Genomic DNA, 24,092 nt, shown 5'->3' with positions numbered 1-24,092 from the left:
GCAGTCTGTGGAGCACGATCAGGAGAGGGCTAGGGCTAGGCTGGGCTTTGCACCCGACTCTGCAGGCAACGGCAGGACCTGGTGGCTGTCAGATGAGCAGTCGGACCCCTCCTCTTGGTCCCCTTTGCTGGGGTGGAACTGGACCCACAGAGCAGGGCTGTTGCCCACAGAACCCTGTGTGGGACAAATGAGCCAGGCTCTCGGGTTTGTGGAAGGGCAGCTCTGCTTTCTCCGGCCGTGAAACACATTGTATGTGAGAGCGTGCCCCTGGATCTGAAACCCTGTTTACTTTAAAGGAAGTAGACTCCGTCTGCTTTTAATTCACACACTTAGCTCATCAAAATATTGTTTTGCAAGAGGTTGTTTTGATGTCTAGGAAGCCTTTGGAGTTTTTTCCTTCTCTCTTACCACTCTTATGCAGTTTTATTCTAGGAAACAAGATTCTGGGCCAGCAGGATGGGCCATGAGGCAGTGTTTTCTGTGTCTGTTTCTCCACCAGTGAAATAGGGGTGATGGCCTTTCCCAGGGGTTCTGTGGACTGGCCTTCAGGCCTGCGGTGACCTCCTGAGTCCCTAGTTAAGGGGACCACTGTTTCCACCAGCATCAGTGGGAGGTCGTGAGCTGGAGTGTGGGGAGGGGTGGTGGGAATGGCATGTGCTGGAAGCATAGTTCAGTCACTTGGGTCCACAAGTACCTGGAGCCAGTGCCCAGGGAGCCAGGCTTCCAGAAGTGTCACATAGCTTGGCCAGGGTCTCCCCATGGCCCTGCCCTGCGTGACCCCCTGCCTGCACTTTGCTTTCTGGGGACCCTCTTATTTGTCAGCAGGCCTCAGGAGTCCACACGCCCACTGCCTTGTTTGGGAACACCCCGAGCTTGTGAGGAAGGCTGTGGGCAGCGGTCCAGGGCAGGGTGCAGAGCCATGCTGCTGACGTGCTCTGCTCGGCCCTGACCGGGTCAAGGCTGTGGAAGGATGGTGGGGGCGGGGGGCACAACGCTGACTCACTCCCGTGGGCAGGGCACAGGCTTCACTCACAGAATCTCATGTAACACTCCCCAGGACCCTGGGAGCCCTTGTGAGTTAAATGGAAGGAAGCAAGGCGAGAAAGGAGGGAAGAAAGCATAACTATTTGTTAATTGGTTAAATTAAGTGACCAAATAGATGTTTTCAGGGAGCTAAGGTCCAGAAGTGAGGAAGGAGTGAGGTTGAGGAGGACTCTCTCATCACCATATTTTATGTATCTATGAGACCCTGTTTTTTTTTTTTTTTTTTTTGAGGAAGATTGGCCCTGAGCTAACATCCGTGCCAGTCGTCCTCTACTTTGTTATATGGGATGCCACCACAGCATGGTTTTCTTTTAATGAGCAGTGTGTAGGTCCGCACCCAGGATCCAAATTGGCGAATCCCGGGTTGCTGAAGTGGAACACGCGAACTTAACCACTATGCCATGGGGCTGGCCCCTGATGACACTTTTATTAACCTAGCCTAGAATTCCATAAACAGGCCAAGTTCAGTGATGATCGCTGGTCAGGCCTCTGCTGTTTAATAAGGCAGCCACTAGCCAATGTAGCTTCTTCAACGAGAGATGTGCTGAAAATATGAACTACACAACCAATTTTAAAGACTTGGCACAAATAAAAGAAGCTAAAACATCTTGTTAGTAATTTTTATATTGATGATATGTTGAAATGATCATATTTTTGATATACTGAGTCAATGAAATGGCATTATTAAAATTATTACCTCTTTTTGTTTTTTTTTCATGTGGCTACTCGAAAATTTAGAATAACTTATGTGTCCTGCATTGTATGTCTGTCGGCCAGGCCTGCATTTGATAAGCGGGCACTTAGAGAAGAGACTAGTTTTACATAGAGAATGTTTTCAAGAAAATCATCCCTTTGAGTAACATATAATCACTGAGACCAGGCTGACAAGGGGCTCCTGAGAAGTGGTCCTTAAGACATCTGCTTCAGTGAGGGAAGGAAGAGCGTTCTGTAGTCAGCTGTCCGTCACAGGAAAGTCAATGAACGTGGGCGCCGTGCTCAGAGGCGCTTGGAGGCTGTGCTCATGGCAGAGTCCTCTGCCCAGCTTTGGATCTCGCGGACTGGCTTTGGCTGGCTCTGCCCCACAGTGCACCCTGGAGTAAGGGGTGCCTTCACCAGCCAGGAAACCATCAACGGTACCCAGTGGGGACCGAGCGCCCTGGCCCCCTTCAAACAGAACAGAGTGACAGCAGGCCCTCTCAGCACTCTCTGGAGGGCATGAGGCAGGACCGAGGCCCCAGATTGGGGACACCTCTTGCTAGCGCTCTGCAGGGGAGCGGCAGATGCTGGTGAAGGAAGCACAGTGGCAGGTGACAGCTTTCTGCAGTCACAGGACCACACTGAAGCTGCCAGCTGATGAGGTTGCTGGTGCAAAGTGGCAGGTGACTGTCTCACTTGGGGGTATGCCCGTGCGGGGCAAACCTGGGTAGTGCTGGGTCCATACTGGAGAGCCCACGTCCGTGCCAGCCTGGCCTCTGTAACAGGTGCAAGGAACCCTGGGAAATGGGCACTGGCTCTCTGGTCACTCTCTTCTCCAGGGCCCTGCACTACATTTGTGCTTTTGACAAGGTCCTTCGGAGGTCTGCACGGGGACCTTTGGAGCCACAGTCCTCTGGGCCTCAAATCTGTTGTAGATTTTGGGGTCCTGCATATGGCTTTCTTTGGAGTAGATTCTGTGGCAAACACAGTTTTCAAACTTAATCAGATTTGACCTTGTCTGAGGGTTCTTTTGGTCCTAAGATTCTCTACTGTGGGACCCCACGCATCTACCCCGACAGGTGGGCCCCCCCGTCCCATTCCCTATGACAGCAGGGATCTCTTCAGGAGCGCTCCCCCTTGCTAAAGGGACAGGAGCCCAACAGAGAGGCCCACAGAGGTGGCCACACATCCAGGGGTCTGCTGTGTGCCTGGCCCTGCATAGACTCTGGGCACGTGCTAGTTCATCTCCACTTCACAGTATCCCTCTGATGTGGGTCCTGTCACTACCCTCATTTTACAGATGGGGAAACTGAGGCACAGGAAGTATAAGCGAATCAGCAGGGGGTACAGACTTGGCCATGGTGTTGGCTGCAGCCTCAGTGCCATCCATAATGACCCCATGGCCTTTGGCCCAGGTCCATCTGCCTCCTGTGGCCTGTTCCCCTTATCTTTACCACTACCATCTGAGGGGATCAGCACAGGCTGCTTTAGCAAAAGTGCCGAAGGCTGAGGCGTTAAACAGACGTTGATTTCTCACAGTTCTGGGGCTGGGAAGTCCGAGATCAAGGCACCAGCAGGTCTGGTGTCTGGCGAGGGCCCCCTTCCTGGTTTATAGATGGCTCTCTTCTCACTGTGACCTCATGTGGTAGAAGGGGTGAGGGAGTTCTCTGGGTCCCTTTTATAAGGGCATTAATTCATTCACGAGGGCGCCACCCTCATGACCTGAGCACCTCCCACAGGCCCCACCTCCTGATACCATCACATCAGGCATTAGGGTCTCAACATGTGAATTTGAGGGGATGTAAATATTCAGTCCATAGCAGAGTGGACAGATCCCAGTCTGCCCTGGTTTCCATGCGGCAAGGGCCATGTGGCACTCGAGTCTGGCCTCTCCTGATGGCGTTGGCTCACACACACTGCTGGCCCCTAGAGTATGCACTTCTCTCTGCATCCCTGCCCCCTGCCCCCCAAGACCAGCCTCAGGGCCCTGCCTCCACATGGACTGACTTGTCCTGGCCCCAGCCCAGTTCTCTCTCTCTCTCTGTTTCCAGCAGCTATTTTGTCAAGCAACACCTTCTTGGAAAGGGCAGCCTGCTGCTCTGGGGTGGGCGGTGTGCGCTGGCGGGCCCAGCTGAGGCCCTGGTCCTGCCAAGCTCCTTGTGGGGGCAGGTCTGACAACGCGAGCGGCCTGGGCCTCAGCTGCCGGACACCAGCCAGCTTGTGGTGTTGGAATTTCCTGTCTGATTTTAATTTCCCCCCTCTTTTTTTCTCCCGCAAGTGAGACAGAAACGCTTTTTTAATTGCATGCTGTGGAGTGCCATTCAGGATATTATTATTCTTATTAAGTGCTTCCTGTGGGTGGTGCCTGGGCATCAGGAGGGGCCTCTGGAAGCAGCCTGTCTTGGGGCTTATTACGGGGAATAATAGCGCTATTTGCATAAGGCCTGGAGGCCGACCTGCCTGGCCACTGGGGAGGAGGCTCTCCTGGACTCTTCTGTACTTTCACGCCTCCTGGCTCTGAGGCTTTGACTGTTACTTTGTCCTGCTGGGAGAGGACTTGGCCCTCTGAGTATACAAGTCTGAAGGGTTGACCTTTGACACTGTCCAAGTCTCAGAGTGGACTGAGGCCACCACAAGCAGAGGGAGGAATGGACACGTGCCGACTCCTGCGGCTTCTCCCGGCCCTGGCATGCGCCTCCGAGCTGGCCACATGGAAAAGCACCCTCTTCTGGGTCCCTTCAGAGCCCCCATTCTTCATGAGGCTCAGGCCATTTGTCGCTGCTCGTCAGAAGCCATGGTAAATGGGACAGTGTCACCAGGATATGAATGTCACACCCAGGGCTGTCTCTCTCATCAGCTGTGTTGAGTTTCTCTAACTCCAAACACTCTCCAGCTAGCATGATGGATAGTAGGCATGGATGTGCAAAGTAATCTCTTCTCACTGACCAGTGCCAGCAGGAGCTCTGGTGCTACAGCAGGTGCTAGAAACGTAAAATGGGTACGATAGGGCTGCAGTTCTGCCAGTCAGGTTCCTGACAAACCTTGTCAGCACCACCTGGTCACTTGTTATAAATGCAGATTCTCAGGCCTGTCCCAGGCCCACTGAAGCCAGAACTCTGAGGATGGGGTCCAGTGATGGTATTTTAACCAAGCCTGCAGGTAATTCTTGGGTCTGAGGAGCGCTGATGTTAGTGCCTGGTAGGTGCTCCGTCGTGTGCCTCTTACGTGTAGCACAGCATTTAATCCCTGGGAAGAGGTTTTCCTAATCCTGCATGTACAGGAGAGGCCACATGGCTTGGGCCAGGATTCACACTGCACGGCTCCATGCCAGGGCACAGTTGAGTCCTCTGGACTCTGTCCACACTGCCTCTGAGCCTGAAGAACCTGTCATCCTCCCCATTTCTTCCAGTGCTCCAAGTCCTGGCCCATTCAGGACCCAGCTCCAAAATCGCCTCTTCCAGGGAGCCTTCCTGGCTGCCCTGGGCCCCAGAAATCTCTCTTCCCTGACTCTGAGGCTGTCCTGGCAGGCTGTGTTGCATGGACCCCGCTGAGTCACGTAGGGTCAGGTGCTCCAGCTTTGCAGGCGGCCTCCACAGAGGTGCCCCTAGTGCACTCCCTGGGGGCACGAATTGTGCCTCTTGTTCTCTGGGGCCTCCAGAGTACTTGAGCAGGGTCCTTCTACATCTACTGAGTCGGGGAAGCCATAGGTGGGCCGGCAGGCCATGGGTGTGACTTCATCCTTGGGCTGTGGTGGGCAGGGGTTTGAGAGCCCTGCCCTGGGTGATGGGCAGTCCCACTGTGGATTCTGGAGAAAGCCAAGGTGCTGGGCCTGGTAGGGCCCACAGCCTGTGCAGGTCAAGGCCATGTTAGAGGGGCCACGTGTCTAACTACATCACGTCCCTAGGTCAGACCCGTGCAGCTGAAGGAGGAGGATCTGGTCTCTCTGAGCTGGCGCCGTCATTTCTGGTATCTTCTGGGAAGCCTTTAGCTCTGCCTTCCCTGAGGAGCAGGCCTGGGATCTCCACAGGATCAGAGAGCGGGAAGAGTCCTGCACTGTGGGATTCGTGACGAGCCCAGCTGCAACGGCTGCAACACAACCTTAGCCGTGCAGACAATGACCAGTGTCCATCACAGCTGAAGGGCTGGCTGATCTTCAGGGTTCATCCGGGCACAACATCAAGGTGCCATCGCCATCCCTTCCCTGCATGATTAAGTGTGCAAAGCCTCTTCACATCCCATTCCCATTCCCTCATGGTTTAGTTGACCACGTGAGGCCTTCAGAGTGGAATTGAGAGCACCAATCTCTCTCTCTATTGGGGTGGGAGGGTCCTCCCCAGAGGTGCACTTGTCTGGGCCATCGATCCCCCCTCACTTCTCAGAGGGGAGAGCTGGGTTCAGTTTAAGGAAATTGCATCATAAAAGGGATACCATCCTCTGAACCACTGCCCTTCAGCACGCGGGAGGTGTCCCCCACCTGCGACCCAGTCACATGCTCTTCTGCCTCTGGCCTCTTTTGCCTCTGACTTTCTGGGAGCTGAGTTACTGCTGTAGCACAGGGGGATGTGGCTGAAGGCAGACGAGGAGGGGATGCAGTTTTTATTAAACCCATCTTTTGAACAAAATTCGTAACGATGTTCACCAGGCCACCTGTGAGTCCCCTTACCTGTTCGTTTTGTCCTGGCTGATGCAGGCACAGACACCAGCGAAAGAACAGTGGAGTTCAGAGTAGCTGCCCTGGGCCTCCTGTGGATGGGCCACGCAGGAATAGGGGTTGGCCAGCAGGGACTAATTTGTAGAGGACCTTTCCTGCAAAGCCCAGAGGCCGTGACCTGTCATCTCTGCCCGTCCCCGCTCTGTGACGCAGCGAGTCAGGGAGCACCGAGTCTGCATGGAGTGCACATGTGGCGGGGGATGCCACATCTGAGTTCCTGTCTGATGCATCTCGGTGTCCCTTACACCAGGGATGAGGGAGAGGGTCCCGTCATGGCCGTAGCACTGGGGCCCTTGTTCATGTCTGCCCCGAGGTTCACCGCAGTGGGAAGGGAACCACACTGACTGAGTTCCTGCTCTGTGCAGACACTGCAAATCTGCTGCACCATAGTCCACTCCGGTGTCCTTGGTATTTTACAGATGAAGACACTGAAGCTCAGAGCTCTTGTCACTTGCTGGCAAATGACAAAACTGGGGTTCACACCCAGGTCTGTCTGGGTTTATGGCTCACATGCTTCTTACTCCTATTCCAAGCACCTTAGACCAGGGGGACAGGTTGTCCCCCTTAGGACTGTCATGTGTCTGTTGTGCAGCCCAGGAGCAAGGCGAATTTCAATCCAGCTGTAAAGTTCACCATGCTTGACTTCAAGCCTGCCTGGCTGCCGTGTCTTCTCCCCTCCACACTGGCACCTTCCTTCTCCAAAGATCCAGATGTCTTGCTGCCTGGATCCTTCTGCTGAGGGAAAGTGACCTGGTAAGTCATCTGCACTTCCGTGTAAATTTGCTTCCATGACTTTCCCAAGGTCTGTTTGCTTTTAAGAAAAATAATGAAACAGTTACACTGGATATTACTTAGGATTCAAGGAATCATAGGGGAAAGGAATACGATCAAGTAGCATTAACAGGGAATCCCAAGCAGAGCCCCTCCTAGTGCGAGAGAAACTGGGGCCAAGAAGCTCTTTCCTGGTCCCCCAGAGCTGTACCAAATTGGAATGCCTCCATTTCAGCGTACCAGAGACCACCTGGAGCCCATCAAGTGTCCGTGATGCAGCCACGGCACCGGCCTCCTGTACGGTGACCCCAGGGCACGGGCCAGCTGCCCAAGCAGGATGGGGATCCATGTCCTGCCCTGGCCCCGACCTCCCTCCCAGGCCCCACGGGCTGCACTGAGATGGGTTGGTGCCTCATCGTAACTCACACCCGTATCATGCCAGAACCAGGCCTCCTTCCAGAGATAGCTGCCTGCACCTTCCTTCGGCCGGTGCCAGGGCAAGGCAGCTCTTCTCGAGGAAGCCCTCCTCTTCCCTGGTCCCAGGCCCAGAGCACACTCACGTGCTCCAAGCTAATTCCCTCCTGCAGTGTTGATGGGAATGATCACAGTGTCTGGAGACCATGCTAATCTCTAGGGACAGGACAGCCCAGAGGGCTAGGCACCCCCATCACGTCCAGTGTCTCCTGGGGGATGGTTGCTTCCACCTTGCATGCCCCTCCAGCCGTGGGCCAGCCTCTCGGGCTCTCTCTGAACCTAGTCCTCAGGGCAGCACCTCCAAGTTGTAGCAACACATGACTTCATCCAAGGAGAATTCCTCCGGTGCTGATGAGGCTGCCTGGTCATGTTTCGATGACCCAGTTTTCCCGATTCTTTGTCTGAACTCTCTGCTGACCCCTGCCCCATCCTCTCCCACACTGATTCACTGGAGTTGTTATTACCAGGGCATTAACTAGAGACGGCTTCCAGGGGCCAGCCCTTCTCGCCGCCTCTCCAGGGCCCTGCTCACTCCCACAGCAAGGACACGGCCGATGCAAATGTCCCCTCACCCTAGGACCACCAGCCAAGGAGCATTTGGCTTTTAAACCTTAGCAGAGAAATTCTGGAGTTTAACAACAACAAAAAAGCCATCATGCACCATCCTCAGCTTCTCAGCCTGTTGGGGTTTCTGTGTGGGATCAAAAGCAAATGTGCATTTTTTTCGGGGGTGGGGGGTGATCCATAGAAAATTCCAATCTCAGAGTTTCTTCCTCAGAAACTTGAAAAGAGAGCCATTTCTTTGAAATGGCATATGGTGTGTGTGTTTTCTCCCTCTGCCGGAAGGACATGATTTAGTTTGGATTTTTATTTAACTTAAAAAAAGAGCCCACAATGAAAACAATGTGTGGAAGGATCTCATTCGGTGTGTCCCTTGACAGCAGCTCTTGTTCTTGATGTTTCTCTTCGTGTTCCTTGGGTGCTGCTGACGGCTCTAGACGGACTGATTCTTGCAGGAGTCCACAGTGGAATTTCCCCCTCCCTCGACCCGGCCAAGAGGCTCTGAGCAAAGCATTCATCTCGGAATGTTTCCATCGGGGGTGTGTGGGTACCACCCGTGCTGCTCTGCACAGGTCCGGAGACCTCAGATGAGCCAGGCGCAACCTTCATCCCTCAGTTTACCTGGGGTGCAAAGTTGGTCCAGAGACAGTCTGGGGGGTAGGGGCTGATGTCCTACAAGTAGACTCAGGTGACTGGGCCTGGGGCTGGTGGGCTGTGTGGATTTAGAGGGGCCACTGGATCAGTGAGTTGTACACATAGGCCATGTGGAAATTAATAAAAGAAACCTTAACTAAATTGGAGTCAGAAAGGCCTATGGGGGAACCCTATATATATATATATATATATATATATATATATATATATATATATAGGGTATGACACCCCATCACACATCATCAAGCACACCAAGCAGGAAGTGACAGACACTTGCATCTTAGAAGACCTAAAACTGCTTTACTACATAAGGAAGATTTCTCTCCCCACCCAGCAACAGCCCAGCTAATGAGAAACACCGCAGCTCGGCCAATGAGAAACACTACAGTTCAGCCAATGAGAAACACCGCAGCTCAGCCAATGAGAAACACTGCAGCTCAGCCAATGAGAAACACTACAGCTCAGCCAATGAGAAACCGCAGCTCAGCCAATGAGAAACACCGCAGCTCAGCCAATGAGAAACACCGCAGCTCAGCCAATGAGAAACACTGCAGCTCAGCCAATGAGAAACACTGCAGCTCAGCCAATGAGAAACACTGCAGCTCAGCCAATGAGAAACCGCAGCTCAGCCAATGAGAAACACTGCAGCTCAGCCAATGAGAAACACTGCAGCTCAGCCAATGAGAAACACTGCAGCTCAGCCAATGAGAAACTCTGCAGCTCAGCCAATGAGAAGCCATTGCCACCCTAACTTATTACTTTCCCCCAGTAGGCTTTTGTTTGGAACAGCCCCACCCTACTCCTTCTGAATAAAAGCAGCCCCTCTCCTTTGTTTTCTGGAGTTGCCCATGGTTTGCCATAGTGTGCATATCCCAAATTGCAATTCTTTTGGCTATTCCCTAATAAACTTGTTTTGAGGATAAAATAACAGGCAAATTTGCTTTTTAAGTTGACAGCCATAACGATGAAACTGTGCCTGTGCCCAGACAGAATCCCTTCTGTGAGCTGCTCGGGGATCCCTCCTCAAACCTCAGTGTGTCACTGGCTGGGGAAAGTGTGTCTCTTTCCTGGGAGAGCGAGTGGCCATTCACAAGCAGTGGGATAGTCCTGCTGGGAAGGAACGTAGAGCTCATCTAATCCCCATTGTACAGAGGGTTAATGAGAAACCCAGAGAGGGGACATCATTTCCCCAAAGTGCCAGGGCTGCCTAGTGGCAGGGCCAGTCTGGGGCTCCTGGCCAATGCACACCCCTGCCCGACACAACCTGAGTGTACTCGTGTGGCCTTTTGAAAAGTTTCATCACAGCATGTGATGTCTGCTCAGGAGACCTCAGGGGCTTCACAAATCTCCCAGAGAAAAGACCCCAAAATCCTTTGCACAGCCCACCCGGTTCACAGGACACTTTCTCCTGTCTCCCCACCTCCATCCCGTGCTTCAGCCACATTCGCCTTCCTGCTGAAGTGCCCAGGTCTCTCCACCTTGGTCCCCACCCGAGGTCTCCCCGGGCCTTTGCACCTGCTGTTCCCCTGGCCTGGCACACCCTCTCCTCCAGAAAGCCCTGACTTACTCATGCATTGTCCAAGTCCCCTCCCTGCTCCCTTGTTCACTTGGTTTCTTTCTTAGCTTCATCACTTTCTGACATTATGTTATAAATGCACTTGCTGGTCTGTTCGCCACTTGTCTGCTCTCCCTTAGGGAAGCTCTATGGCTCTATGAGGGCAGTGGTGCAGGCTGCGTTTCCATTATGCTGCTCCCAGGACCTACGATGGTGCCTGCTACATAGCAAGCACCTGATACAAGGCAGATAAATGAATGACTGAATGAAAGAATGACTGTTCCTACAGTGACCGCTGCCCAGACTTAGCCCCACTGGGGTGAATGGACTGGGTCGCCTCTCAGAGAGTGGGCAGAGGGATCTGGACATTGGGTCCCCAGATTAGACTCCTTGCTCCTGCTAGTTGATCAGAGGCATGTCCATTCATCCTGGGCCAACACTGGGTGCTGCCATGTTGGAACAGAAGTGCTCAGAGGCCGTATTTGCTGAGGGCCTGCTGTGTGCTGTGTGCTGGGCTGGGCTCTGGGAAACCACATGGGGCTCAGTGAGGGGGAGAGAATGAAACCACAGTCACAAACTGCCTAGTCCGTGCTCTCCTAGAAGTAGAGGCAGACCACGTGGAGATAAAAATGGCGATAAGAACAGGGTTGATGGTAAAACTGAATGAGGTGTCCTAAGCAGATACCCGTGAGACGCAGCCGTCGGTAAAGATGAGCGCCCGCCGCGCTTCCCCTCCCTGACCCGGGCGGGGACTCTGCCACACTCAAGCTGCTGGCTGCCTGACACACCAACGCCTGGATGGGAGGAACTGCTAACATGTGTTCCCAGACTCCTTTAGAGGATGCCAAAGGGGTGAGGGTGAGGGGTGCGGGGATGTGGCCAGAGCCCCTGCTGCCTGCTCATTCCGTGGGTGTAAGCCGTCTGGGGAGCAGTAGGGCTGCGGGAAGAGAAAGCCACTTCCCCTGGTGACCTCCACAGCCTTCACCCCAGGGACCTGGCCGAAGGCAGGGAGCAGGCCCAGCTGCAGCAGGACTCTGTGGGTGGCTGGCCTGATGCTTCTTCCCGGAAGCCCCAGGCTCCTCCTCCCCCAAAGCATGCGGTGCATGTACACGTGAACACACGCGCACACACACACAGCGTCAGAGCCACCTCCGTTTCATGTTTGCCTGGTAAACTACCGTGAGCCCTTCATTCCTGTAGATTTGATAGTTCTTTAGACCTGGATGAAATTGCGTTAATCCTGCTCAGAGCAACATCTCTGCTCACAGCTGGTGAGACAGGGGCCAAGTCGGGGTCGGGTGGGTCTGAGCTCTGATTGCATTAGGGGACCCCCTTCAACCTCTGCATGTGCAACCTTGGAGGGAAAAGGAGCACACCACTGTGCTGGGGGATGGTCAATGGGAAGACCAGGAATTCTGGGGTGAATGCAGCCTGGGCTTGCTGTGAAGACCCAGGAGTTGATATTTGCAAAGCGCCTAGAACAGGGCCTGGCACTGTGAGTGCATTTGTTAAATACAGTACGAAGCAAGGTGGGGATGGGAGGACCCCAGGGGTCACCCTTGCACCCAGGAGGTGTCTCTGGGTGTTCATTTGGGCTGGGCAGAGGGAAAAGCCCACAACCAGCTGTCCAGGGCCTTGGATTCTCCTCCTGGCTCTGTCGTTTTCCAGCCTCATGACTTTGGGCTGAAATCACCCTTGGCCTCCATTTCCTCATCTGTGAAATGGGTGCAGTAACACCTACCCTGGCTGCCTCAGGGGGCTTTCGGTTGTGCCGAAACATTCAGAAATACACGAAAGCAAACCAGGTTAATTTTGTCAGCAATCTGGGTCTGCCTGGCCACGTTAAAAAAAAATCATAAAGCCCCTTTCCTGCCCCTCTGGGGAGACGAACACTGCTTCCCTGCCGACTCCCCTGGGGGTTCAGGGGCGGCCTTTTTGTCTCCCGTGTGCAAGCAGGCCAGCACTGGCCTTCCGCCCTCCCCAGGGTTTGCAGGGAGTGGTGAGCAACTTGTCCCATGCCCCACAGCTAGGAAATGGTGTATGCATAGTTTGGTTACAGACAGTGGAGCTCCAAATACTATCGTCATATAATTGTCATTGTCAGTAGTGAGACCTATGGAGCACTTCCTCTGTGTGTAGGCGTGGGCTCAGCACCTCCCACGGGAACTTTTTATCTTCGTAGCAACCACGAAGGTGGTTATTGGGATCCATTTTCCAGTGGACAAACGGGGATGTGGAGAGATAAAGAGGCTGCTCAAAGCCACACACTGGTGATAGCAGGTTTGCCCTCGGGGTCTCTGACTCCCAGAGGCTTCTGGTCATCCTCTGCTGCTGCCAGAGTCACAGCTGCAGGCCCAGCCTCACCCCTCAGAAGACACGGGCCTCAGGGGTGAGGGCACTCGCTCCAGTAATCGCCATCTCCTGAACTGCCCCACCAGAGGAATGGGACAGCACGCGTGTGTTGTGTCCCACAGCCAATTCCCCTTTGAGCCCAAGAATTGTTGAGTCTGGGTTTGGCAAGTTGATTTGATCAGGGTGAGAAAATTTGCTAGCTTTGTTCCTAGTCCCCATGGACATTCCCAGTATTGTGGGATTACGAAGATAAAATTGAACAAGTAAAAATTAAGGTTAAAATGTCAGGAGAAAAGCCTCCTGTTAAGAATTCATAGCCTTCAACCCAAGTGTCCGTTGACAGATGAATGGAAAACCAAAATGTGGTATATCCATACAGTGAATATTATTCAACCTTGAAAAAGGAAATTCTGACACAGGCTACAATGGATGAAGCTTGGGGACAGTATGCTAAATGAAATAAGCCAGTCACAAGAGGACAAATACTGTATGATTCCACTCATATGAGGTTCCTAGAGCAGTCATGTTCATAGAGACAGAAAGTAGGATGGTGGCTGCGGGGGTGAGAGGGGAGGGCTGGGGAGTTGGTGTTCAGTGGGTACAGGGTTTCAGTTGGGGAAAATGAAGAGAGTTCTGGGGATGGATGGCGGTAGCATAACAATGTACTTAAGCCACTGAACTTTGCTTAAAAATGGTTAAAATGGTAAATTTTATGTTACTTATATTTTACCACAATAAAAAAAAGAATTCATAGTGTTTAGAATACAGACCAGAACCTCTTTGCACAGAAACAGCAGCGTTATTCGTGTGCGTTTATGACGGTAGGCCTGGCACTCAGCTGACCTGTGCTCACATGAAACGAACCCAGCCCCATTTCTTTAGACGCTTCAGCCATTCAGACCTGACGCTGATCCCCGCTGGCCCATGGCTGTCAGCCTGAGTGAGAGTTGACTGAGAAATCTCCACTTCTTAGCCCTTTTCCCAGTCTAACTACTTTTTAAAGAGCCTTGTTTTCCTAAAGCCTATAATTATGTTTGCCTCTAAGGTACCCAGGAGTTTTTTTTTAATAAGCAAAGAGCATCCTACAATTATGCTGATTTGTTGAGGGCAGGCCAAGTGCAGACAGGAGGCTCACTCACCTCTGGAAACCCATGCTCACCTGTCGGTGTTTGCATCTTAGAGGCCCCCGCCAGTGCACTTGGGGTCAGTAATTAATATTAAGAGCTGGAAAATTAACAGACCCACATAGGTGCCCTCTGTATGCCACCAACAGGACGGGGCAGGCAGCGCGGTGGGATCTGGCCTTCCTGAGGCTGGCCGCAGCTGGGAGCGGGCCCTGACTTCACAGATGGTTCTAGGTAAACATTTCCAGCTTGTGTAACTGCAGCGGCGTCCACATGCCGTAACCCAGGGCTGCTGGAGCCACACGCCGCCAAGGCCGGGATGGGCAGAAGCCTGTCGGCTCTGTCAGCCCTGATTTGTGGCCGAGCCTGTAATCTCCCCGAGTTCAAAGAGCGCTTAGCTGCTTGTCTTTGTCAAGAGCGCGGTTGGGGATCTTTTATGTGAAAGATATAGGATTCTGGGGCTGACTTTGATTATTTATTCATCCCCCTTCGTGGGTGTGTGATAGCCGGGCACCAGCGAGGCCCCTGTCCTGACTGCTCTTGCTCTGAAATTCATTGAGCTTTAAAGTCCTTTGAAAATTGCTTTTCCAAGGAGGGGAAAGTTTCTGAACTCCTGTTTCTCTCCCCTCCGCAGTGCCGCAGCATCTCTTGCCACCGTTTCATGCTCCCTTACCGATTGACATGAGACACCAGGAGGGAAGGTACCATTACGAGCCTCACTCGGTCCATGGCGTGCACGGGTAAGTTCTGCCCTCTGCCCGCCGCCCCAGTGTGCTGTCACCTGCCACTGGGGAGCCCGGCTTGCAGCCTCAGCCCCCTCTCCTGACTCTGTCTTTCCTTTTGGAGTTCCTGATCTGCATCGTCCCGAGTGGACAGTCGCCTCTGCACCCGCGAGTGCACTGACACGGGACCATGAGTGAATGTGTGGCTGGGATGCGAGCATCCAGCTCCTCTCTGGTTACCTAAGAAGGAAGCGTCTTGTACATCACCACCTCCGAGGCTGCAGGCTGTCCTGCTGTGGCCACATAAGTGCCTTGAAGCTCTTCACCTGCCCTTTACTCCCATGCAGTGGGAGTCGTCTCCAGGCCAAAGGTCCCATGTCAGTACGGTGACCTTAGTTACATGTTGTCACAGCATAATAATTCATAGTGCCCCTTTCACTCTCACAAGTGTCCCAGTTTGGATAGTAAATTATAGGGTCACTGTACTGATAAGGGCAAGCTCAAAGTTATACTTTGTGGCTTCTTCCTACTGCCTGCCACACTCCTGGGTAGAAGGAGTGTGTCACCAGTGCTGTCTCTCTGTGCCAAAGCCCACCTCTCTTCATTCTCATCTGGACTTGGAAGCTCATGGCTGATGTTACTTTTCTCGGTCTTTATCAGTCGAAGGCTCACTTCCTTGCTACCCCATCTGTTCTGCTTCTCGAAGAGAGGCCGAAACCTTTGCCTCACCCCCAACACCTCCACTGCTGCCCACACCTGCCTCAGAGGGAACCTACTGCAGAGGATCAGCTGGCCCCCTCTTGACCCAGCCTCCTCACCTGTCCAGGCCACCACATGCGCCTGTGCCTGAGCCCCTGCTGCCCAGGCTGCCTGGGATGCCTCCTCCTCCTGGCCACCTGCTCCTGATCCTCTGAGCCTCAGTGCAGGAGCCGCCTCCTCCTGGGGGCACTGGGATCCCCCATGCTGGGTGGGCCCTTCCTGGATTCTCACCGCACTGGCACACCAGAATCCTCTGTTGTCACACGTCCGCCCAGCAGGCTCTGAGCTTCCGGCTCATTTCCGCATTGACAATGAGTGACACATAATAGGTGCACGATCAGTGTTTGCTGAGTGGAGACCCCTCCCCACGCAATCCCCCTGTTGAAGACAAACCCTCTGCTCTCCCAGCTCCTGTTCGAATGAAGTCAGGACATACTTGCCGAGCACGCGCTGTATGCAAAGCCAAGTACCACGCCTGATCAGGAGGCAGGTGACTAACAAGGTGTCCCAGCCCTCAGGTGGCTCCTATTTCTGGGCACTCATTGCCTCCAAGACAGAGTAAATCTGGGACTTTTATTTTCTTTTTAAAAATATCTTTAACTTTGAAATAATTTCAGACATATAAAAGCAGTTGCAAAAATAGTACGGAGATTTCCAGTGTGCCCTTCACCCAGTTCCTCGAATGTTCCCGTCTTACATAACCAAAGACTGATACTGTGCTGTTAAGTAACTCAGAAATCTTACCCAAATTTGGCCATTGCCTGCTGGTGTCTTTTTTCCTGTTCAGGACGCAGCCTTGCGTTTGGTTGTCCTATCTCTAGTCATCTTTAATCCAGTGGCTCAGTCTCTCTTGTCTTTGACAACCTTGACACTTAGGAGGACAGGCCAGTCACTGTATAAAATGACCCCGATTTGGGTTTGCCTGATGTGGCCTCATGATTAAATTCAGATTATGCGTCTTGGAGAATAAACCATAAAAGTGTTGTGCCCTCCCTAGTGCATGTCCAGGGACCCATGGTGTCACATTTCTCGTCACTGGAGATTGCTCAGTTAAGGTGAGGTCTGCTGGGATTCTCCTCTTTAAAGTTGGTCCCTTTGGAATTAGTAAGTATCTTGTGGGGTACCACTTTGATAATGTGTAAATATCCTGTTTCTCATCGTATTTTCACCCCCTAACTCTAACATCCATCCATGGTTCTTGCCAAAAATAGTCATTGCTAGTGTTTGCCAAATAGTGATTTTCTATTTCCTTCATTCCTTCCAGATTAATCCATAGGAATTCTACTGTCAGGAAGAGCTATCCCTTCTCCTCATTTCTTTATTTATATTTGGTTGTTTATTTATGTCAAATAAATATGCGGATATTCCTGTTATTCTATGATTATACTCTATTGTTATCGCTATTTATTTTCTTGTTCAAATCATCCCAGGTTCGGGCATTGGGAGTCCCTTCAAGCTGTCCTCTGTGTGCTTTCAACGTGTTGGGGCTTCTCATTTTACTGCTGTGCCTGTAGCGGGTTCTCATTTGACTGGGCCCTGCTGCTGGCGGCCTGTGTCCACCTGGCAGGTAGTGGGCCCGCCTCACGGAGACCACAGCTCCGGCAGCTTCTGGAAGGCACATACGTTTGGAGCCCATGAGTCACCCAAAAATTGCTCTGTTGGTGGCCTCTGAGAATCATGGGAGAATCAAGGGATCTGAGTCCCCATTTGGAAGGGGATTGGAATTGCTGATGTTCTGCTCTCGAGAAGTGTTTGGCTGGTTCAGCGACACAGATCCTGGGCACAGCAGGGCTACAGTGAAGTGCTCCCTGCAGGGGCCAGTGCTGGTCTCGACGTGGGCAGTGCTAAGAGCTCCCTGGGGGGAGTCCACGCAGGTCTGTCTCTGCAGATGAATGTCCTGGCTCACCTCTCCCCACATCCCCAGGAGCTGCGACAGCTGTAAGACCCACCATTAACCACTGCCGTTTCTCACGGTAGCTGTGACCTTGTCCACAGGTTCTGTTGCAAACCCTTCCTGTGTTTCATCTCACTTAATCCTCTTGCCCCTATAAGATGGGCATTTCGTGCCATCCCCATTTCACAGATGAAGGAACTGAAGCAGCACAGAGAGGTTAAATAACATAACCCACTTAGGGAGGGGGAGAATTAGGAATCTACTTACTGTTCCCTGAGCCCAGGCCCTCAGCCGCGTGCTGACCTGTCTCTTGGGAGCACATGTCTGACCACAGGTCCCCTGGATGGTCCCAGCTGATTCCTCTTGAAAGCACATACAGCCCTTTGTTAGGGAACCACCCCCTGAGTTAGTGGTTCCCCAAACCTTCAGACTGGCAGCATCAGGGTCCCCTGGGAGCCTGTTAGGAATGCAGGTTCTCGGGTCCCAGCACAGATCTGCTGAATCAGAGACTGGGGCAGGGCCCCTATCTGGCCATGCTGCTGCAGGCCCAGACTGGAGACCCTCTGGCTGCAGGCAGGGCCTTGTCACTGGATGAGGGGCCCTCAGTGCTGTCCCTCCCTGGGCCAGTGGACAACTGGGGCCAGGAGGCAGCCCCTCTTTTCTATTCCCCAGCTCTGGGCTGGACGAGGGTCAGGTCCCCTCTCTGGATCTGCTTCCTTCCTGGCCCGTGCGGGGCGGGACGTAGGCACAGCACCTGCAGAAGTAGAAAGTGATGACGGCAGGCAGCAGGCAAGGTCCGGCACCTGTGGAAATGGCCTTGTCACTGCAGCCTCCGTGGCTCTGTCACTAGACCTGAGACCTGCTGGCAGTGTATTCGTTTCCTGTTCTGCTGTGACAAATTACCTCAAATTTGGTGGCTTAGAACAATACAGACTTACTCTCATGTAGTTCTGGAGGCCAGAAGCCGGCAGTAGGTCTTGTGGGCCTAAAACCCCAGTGCTGGTGGGGCTGGTTCCCTCTGGAGGCTCCACGAGAGAATCCATTTCCTGACTTTTCCAGCCTCTGGAGGCCTCCTGCCATCCTTGGCTCGTGACCCCTACCTCCCCTCACATGGCCTTTCTTCCCCTGCTCTGTCCTCACGTCACCTCCTCCTCTTCTGGAATTTTCTCCCTCTGCCTCTCTTATCAGGACACCCGGATTGCTTTAGGGGCCCATCCGGAGAATCCAGCATAATCCTCCTGTCTCAAGACCCTTAACTCAGTCATGTCTGCAGAGGCCCTTTTCCTGTAGGAGGTGACATTCACGGGTTCCAGGGATGGGGACATGGACATCTCTGGGGGTGACCATTCAGCTTGTCTGGGGTCACCGAGCCCCACCGGCGAGTCTGGCATCAGGCAGGAGAATGCAATCAGGAGTGTGAGTCTTGGTGCCGGCCCGCAGCAGGCCGGCTCTGCGCTGGAGCCTGGTTGCTGTCTTGGTTCACCTCCCTGATGCCCTGCAAGATGGGATTGTAACCTGCATCTTACAGATGCGGATGCTGCGGCTCAGAGAAGTGCACCGACCTGCAAGTGTCGGCCTTGCCAAGGGGTGTGCTAACTTCTGCTCGAGGGTCCGGGGAGCCCAGGCTCCGCTCCCCAGCCAAGGATGGGCTAGTCTAGTTAACAACAGTGATGGGCAGCAGCGCTGTGTTCCCAGAGCCCTGTGTCCCGCTGGGCTGGGCTTCCAGCTGCCCCACCTTATCCTCAGGACAGTTATCCCCACCGGGACCACAGGGGGACCAGGCGAGGGCTGCAGGGCTGGCCTCGGGCTCTGGAAAGCCCACACTTTCTCCCACCCCCCAGTGCCCCAGGAGGGAAACAGGACAAAGCCTCTGAGAAAAATGGCCCCCGTGGCTTGGGCTCCCATGATTAATATGGTCGGAGCCTGGTGGAGCGCCCGATCCATCACGCCCCTGCTGACGCCCGCTCCTCCTTGCCGGCGCCAAATGTGTCTAATTACACAAACGTTGCGCAGCAAATGAGGTGCGATGTCATCCCTCGTCAGCCCGAGTTGGAGCCTCTGCCTGCTGCTCCGTGCATGGGGCCGCCACTCAGCTGCCCAGGACCCTGCCCCTTCGCTCTCACGGTCCTAATAGCTCCGGTGGTTGAATGCCCAGTGTGCCTGGGCTCCGGCCAGAGTGCTCCATGCTCTCCTCGGTCCTCCCCACTGCCTGCAGGAGCGCTGCTGTCACCAGCCCTGCCAGACTGCCTGGGCCTGGACCCCAGCACTGAATTCACTGGCCTTGGGAGAGCTGACCAACCTGAGTGGATAAACCTCAGTTTTCTCATCTGTGAAAGTGTATTATAATAGTACCTACTCCATCCACTGAGTTAGTTTGAGAATTAAGGGGCATAAAGTTAGTAAAGCATTAGAAGAGTTTGGAAACATTCAATAGATGTGAACAATGGTTATTATTGCTATTTTTATTTCCATTTGCCTGTTAGAGAAAGGTTCATTGCGGGCCGAGGGACCTGTGCGGCAGAGGCAGGCCATGGCATGACCTTGGAGGAGGATGCTGTCTGGTGGCTGTGACATAGGAGGCTGGGAAATGGGTCTGAAGAAGTGCCCCTGAGGATGGAGAGAGGAGGGGGTCTTTCTCCCCCAAGATGAGGAATTTAGACTTTATCCTTTTGGCAGCCAGGAGCAGGAGGGAGTGGTCAGGCTTGTTTTCAGGGGAACCATAGGAGCAGTTAGAGGATGGCCAGGAGAAGTGGGGGACCTGGCAAGGAGAACAGCCAGAGCTGTCCTTGTGGTCCAGGCAGAGGAGAAGCAGGGCCGGGGTGACCACACACAGCCCCAAACAGGCGGCTGCAGAGGGGAGGGGCAGGGGGTGGAAACAGCAGAGCCTCCTGGACGGCTTCCTTGTAGACACCCGCACCCCGCCCCTTTACGGGGCCACCCTTCCCGGTCACCTGGAGGTGCACCCCCACAGCACGACTTGCATAGCTTACCGATGCTCAGATGGTTCTGGAAGAGTAAATGGGCTGCCATGGGCTCCTCGTGCAACATTGTTTATCTGTGTAAACCATAGGTGATGGGGAGACAGATGGGCAGGGCGTTGTTTCTGCTGGTCAAGTGGGGTTCTCTCGTGACCTTCCCATGGGGACGTGCTCCCGAATCTCCAAGAGTCCATTTTCAAGGGTGAGAAGAGAAGGCCGGCCATGAATGGGGCCAAATGCTCTCTCCACAGCCTGGTGACTGTAATGGGAAAGAGGATCCCCTCCTCGCCCCTGCCCTGTGGAATCAGGCTCGCCAGGTGTCATGGGGACCAAGGCCGAGGCATGGCATGGCAGGGCCCCCAGTTGGAGCTCCCCATTTCCTCGGTGAGGCAGTCACCTGAGCAGGAGTGTGGGCTGCCTGGTCCGGGATTAGCTCGTGTCCTGGTAGGGACAGTAGAAGCTCACGCGCCTGGTTCAGGAGGCTGCAGTCCACCTTTGACTCCACGTGTTGCTTGCAGGCTCTTTCCCATCCCAGCCCTGCCCTGGGGCTTCAGAGAGGACCAATTCCAGCTGCTTCCAGCCCACAAGGATTATAGACGCCATCTCATGCAGCAGTTCTCAAACCTGGCCACAGATATGAGCTAAAGTGTGTCTTAAAGATGCCCGTTCCTAGGCCCCAACCCCAGAAGTTCTGGTTCTTTTAGGCTAGGGTGAGGCCCGGGAATCTGCTTATTTTCAGGTGCCCACAGACCAGAGTATGGGGACTACCACAGGCCACCCTGCTTATTGTATAACCAGGAAAGAAGGCCCAGAGCTGTGTGTTGGCTTTCCAGAGTCACCAAACCAGCAGGCTGTAGGGCTTTTTTCTCTCAGTGGTTAACAACTCCGAAATATGGGGTGTCAAAAACCCCTTGGTTCCTGTTCATCACCCACTCACAGATCGTAAATCTATTCGTATTCTCAGCTTGCAGAAGGGGGTGAGAATTACAGAGTGGGGACAGATACAACATCTCAGCCACGAGGGGTGCCCTGCTCCCTCCTCTCGCCTGGCTCCGTACCTGACCTCTGATATCTGTGACCCCAGCACCTGCCTAGATTCTGAACCTGACCACCACTGATCGCTCCCCTGCCAGTGGCTTGATCCTGAGCTGCACTTGGTGAGCACTGCTTCAGCAGCCATGGCGCAAGGCCACCCTGCCTGGAGAAGGAGAGAGGAAGGGGCTCTTGCTGGGGACGGATGGCTCCGGGGCTTACCTTTCCATCCACGTAGAGTCACCATGCTGGCCCAGGTGCTTTAAGGAAAGAGCAGGAATGCCAGCTGGCAGGTGTGAAGGCCTCTGCCCCCCGCCATCACCTGCACACTTTGTCCCTCATGTGGATTACCCAGAGCCCCTGAGAGAGCTGTTGGGGATGTCTGCACCCTGGTTCGCACAGCAACAGCATGTCAATGGGGACGTTTGGCTCTCTGTTCGTGTGCTCCACGTCAGAAAGCCGTTTCTTTGCTGCCGCTGGCTGAGCTCGTGAACTTTGTAGTCTGGGGGGTTCGAAGATGCTTTTTTCCAAGGTTAGTGATCCATGTAGACCACACTGGCTCGCTGCGAGATTAGTAAACGTGCAGGCTGCAGCCCACCTGCGTTGTCCTGGGCCCCTGGCAGCCGGTCCTCAGCTGGTCACCGAGGCCGGCAGGAAGATCTGTGGATAGTTTCTTCTTGATTCTTGGCCCAACCCGCCTGGCTCTCAGGACTGGCTTCGTTTGCGTTTTGCAGAGAAGGTTCTCCCTTGGCAGACGTGCACACTTCTTCTTGGAGACTTGTGGAGAGAAAGGGGACTTCCGAAGGGCATGTCTGCCCGGGGCTGGGCCGAGATGCTGGGTGGGCCCAGGGCCGCCCACCAGGGGCCTTGTCCTCCTCCCCGGTTGGGTCCACGCTGCTCTGCCCTCTCTGGGGAGTGCTCTGTCCACCCCGCCGTGGCTGACCCCTTCTTCAGAGCAGCTGGACGGCAGGTGGACACGGAGCCTGTGAAACCCCGAGACCAAGCAGTCTGCAGGGTGCTCACACTCCTCCCGTGGCTGGCTGAGGACCGGGTGAGAGAGCTGTGGAGCCTTGGCCCACGGTGATGTGAGTGGCCCTTAGAGACCCCTCCAGGCAGGTCCCTTCCCCTCTCTAGGTGTCAGGATGCTGGGGTCAGACCGACTGAGAAGCACTCACAGCAGCGTGGGTCCAGCGCTCTAGACTGTATCCTCTAACCCTCATCAACACCCTCAAGCGAGGCAGCATTGTCACTTCCGCTGGATAAGTGGGGAAACCGAGGCACAGGGAGGTTGACTGCTGTCTCCGGTGACATTCTCCTAGTGAGTAGCCCAGCTGGGACTTGAACCCAGGCAGTTTGACCCTGGAGGCCCCCTGTCTGCCCTGACCTCCCTGCTAAAGACTCTCCTGGCTCAGGGAGCTTCAGATTCCCAGCTCCTGCACGTGCTCTGCGGCGGGGGACAGACAGCTCATTTATAATGGAATCTGGCCTGTAAAAGTTTCATGAGGAGCGTGTCTGATAAGGCGGCCTGCTCTTTGATCTCTGCTGATGGGCGGCCCCTCGCCAAAGATGAGCTGCCTGGCTCTGGGCTTTGGAGAGAGCCCGTGTGGTCAGCTGAGGGCAGGGGCCGGGGTGAAGCAGAGCGTGATGTGCAGAAATGAGGCGGTTCTGCAGGGGGCGGGTGTGCAGAGCAGGTGCGGGGAGGGGCCGGCCAGCGGGGAGGGGAAGGTCCTGCGAGGTTGAGGGGCGATCTTTCTGGTTCCTCTCCTTGCCCACTGGGCCCCCATCATCTGTAGACAGAACAAGATGGGGCTGGGGTTCAGATCCTGCCTCTGCCATTTGTCCCCTTTATGTCCTTGGGCTGGCTGTTTAACCTCCGTGAGACTTGGTCTCTCCATCTCTAAAGTGGGGACAGAGCAGCCCCCCTGCAGTGGTCGTGAGGGTTAGTGAGTGCCTGAGAAGCCCGTGGAACAGCTCCTGGGACAGAGTGAGGGCTGGATGGTTGTCTGCTCTCCTTACTGCTGTGTTGACACTAGAAGGACACTCACCTTTTGTTCCAGGCACTCTGCTGGGTGCTAGGCAGATGGTATCACGTCCAGTCCTCCCAGCACCTTATAATGTGGGTGCTCTTCTCTCCAGTTCATAGAACAGGAAGCTGGCTGCTCCCAGAATTTAAGAGCCTCCCAAGATCACTCAGCTAACGAGGGAGATCTGCCCTCAGGCCTGAGCTCTCTTCTGTGCCATGATTGTCCTCAGAGAGGAAAGGGCTTCTCATTTACAGCTCTAGGGCTACAGTGTGTCAACCCTACTGGCAAGCATGGGAGCAGAACAGTAATCTGCCCAAAGGAATTAATCACTAAGAGTAAAATTTCAGGTGTTGGTGGGGAGGATTGGCCTTTTGGGGGAGGCCCCTCTCACACTGCATGTGTCCATGCACTTTGGGTGGAAACTGATGCCAGTGCCCAGAATGCATTCATTTATTCAGCCTGCTTCATTACTGCTGGATCTGTGTCCCAAGTGCTGTCACTCGGGGTCACTTCTGCCAGCCTTAGTGAACATTTGCTGGGGGAATTCGTGGGTCCTTCTGCTGCTCTCTGAGCCTCCATTACCACAGCCGGCAGCGCTGCATCTGTTACGTGTCCTGGTGCCCATGAAGCAGAAGTCCGCTGGGCACGTTGGGAGCCCCATCCTTCATCCTCTCCTTCCAGGAGCAGCATCTCTGAAATGTGCATGTGACCTGTCCCGCCCAAGCAAAGGAGAGTGTGGCT

At 54.1% G+C, this 24,092-nt stretch overlaps 1 protein-coding gene across 4 annotated transcripts in view; it reads left to right on the top strand.

Annotated features, from left to right (window-relative positions):
• Positions 1 to 24,092, top strand: part of GLI2 (GLI family zinc finger 2) — a 251,766-nt gene that overhangs the window by 175,638 nt on the left and 52,036 nt on the right. For all 4 annotated transcript variants that reach the window (XM_070581030.1, XM_070581031.1, XM_070581033.1 and 1 more), the window contains one exon: positions 14,577 to 14,682. In XM_070581030.1, coding sequence (XP_070437131.1) covers positions 14,577 to 14,682 — 106 coding nt within the window. The remainder of the gene's footprint in view (positions 1 to 14,576; positions 14,683 to 24,092) is intronic.

Source organism: Equus przewalskii, chromosome 17 (genome assembly GCF_037783145.1).
Source record: "Equus przewalskii isolate Varuska chromosome 17, EquPr2, whole genome shotgun sequence".
NCBI classification, from domain to species: Eukaryota; Metazoa; Chordata; class Mammalia; order Perissodactyla; family Equidae; genus Equus; species Equus przewalskii.
Note: the sequence above shows the minus strand (reverse complement) of the source record. Positions and strands in the feature narration are given on the sequence as shown.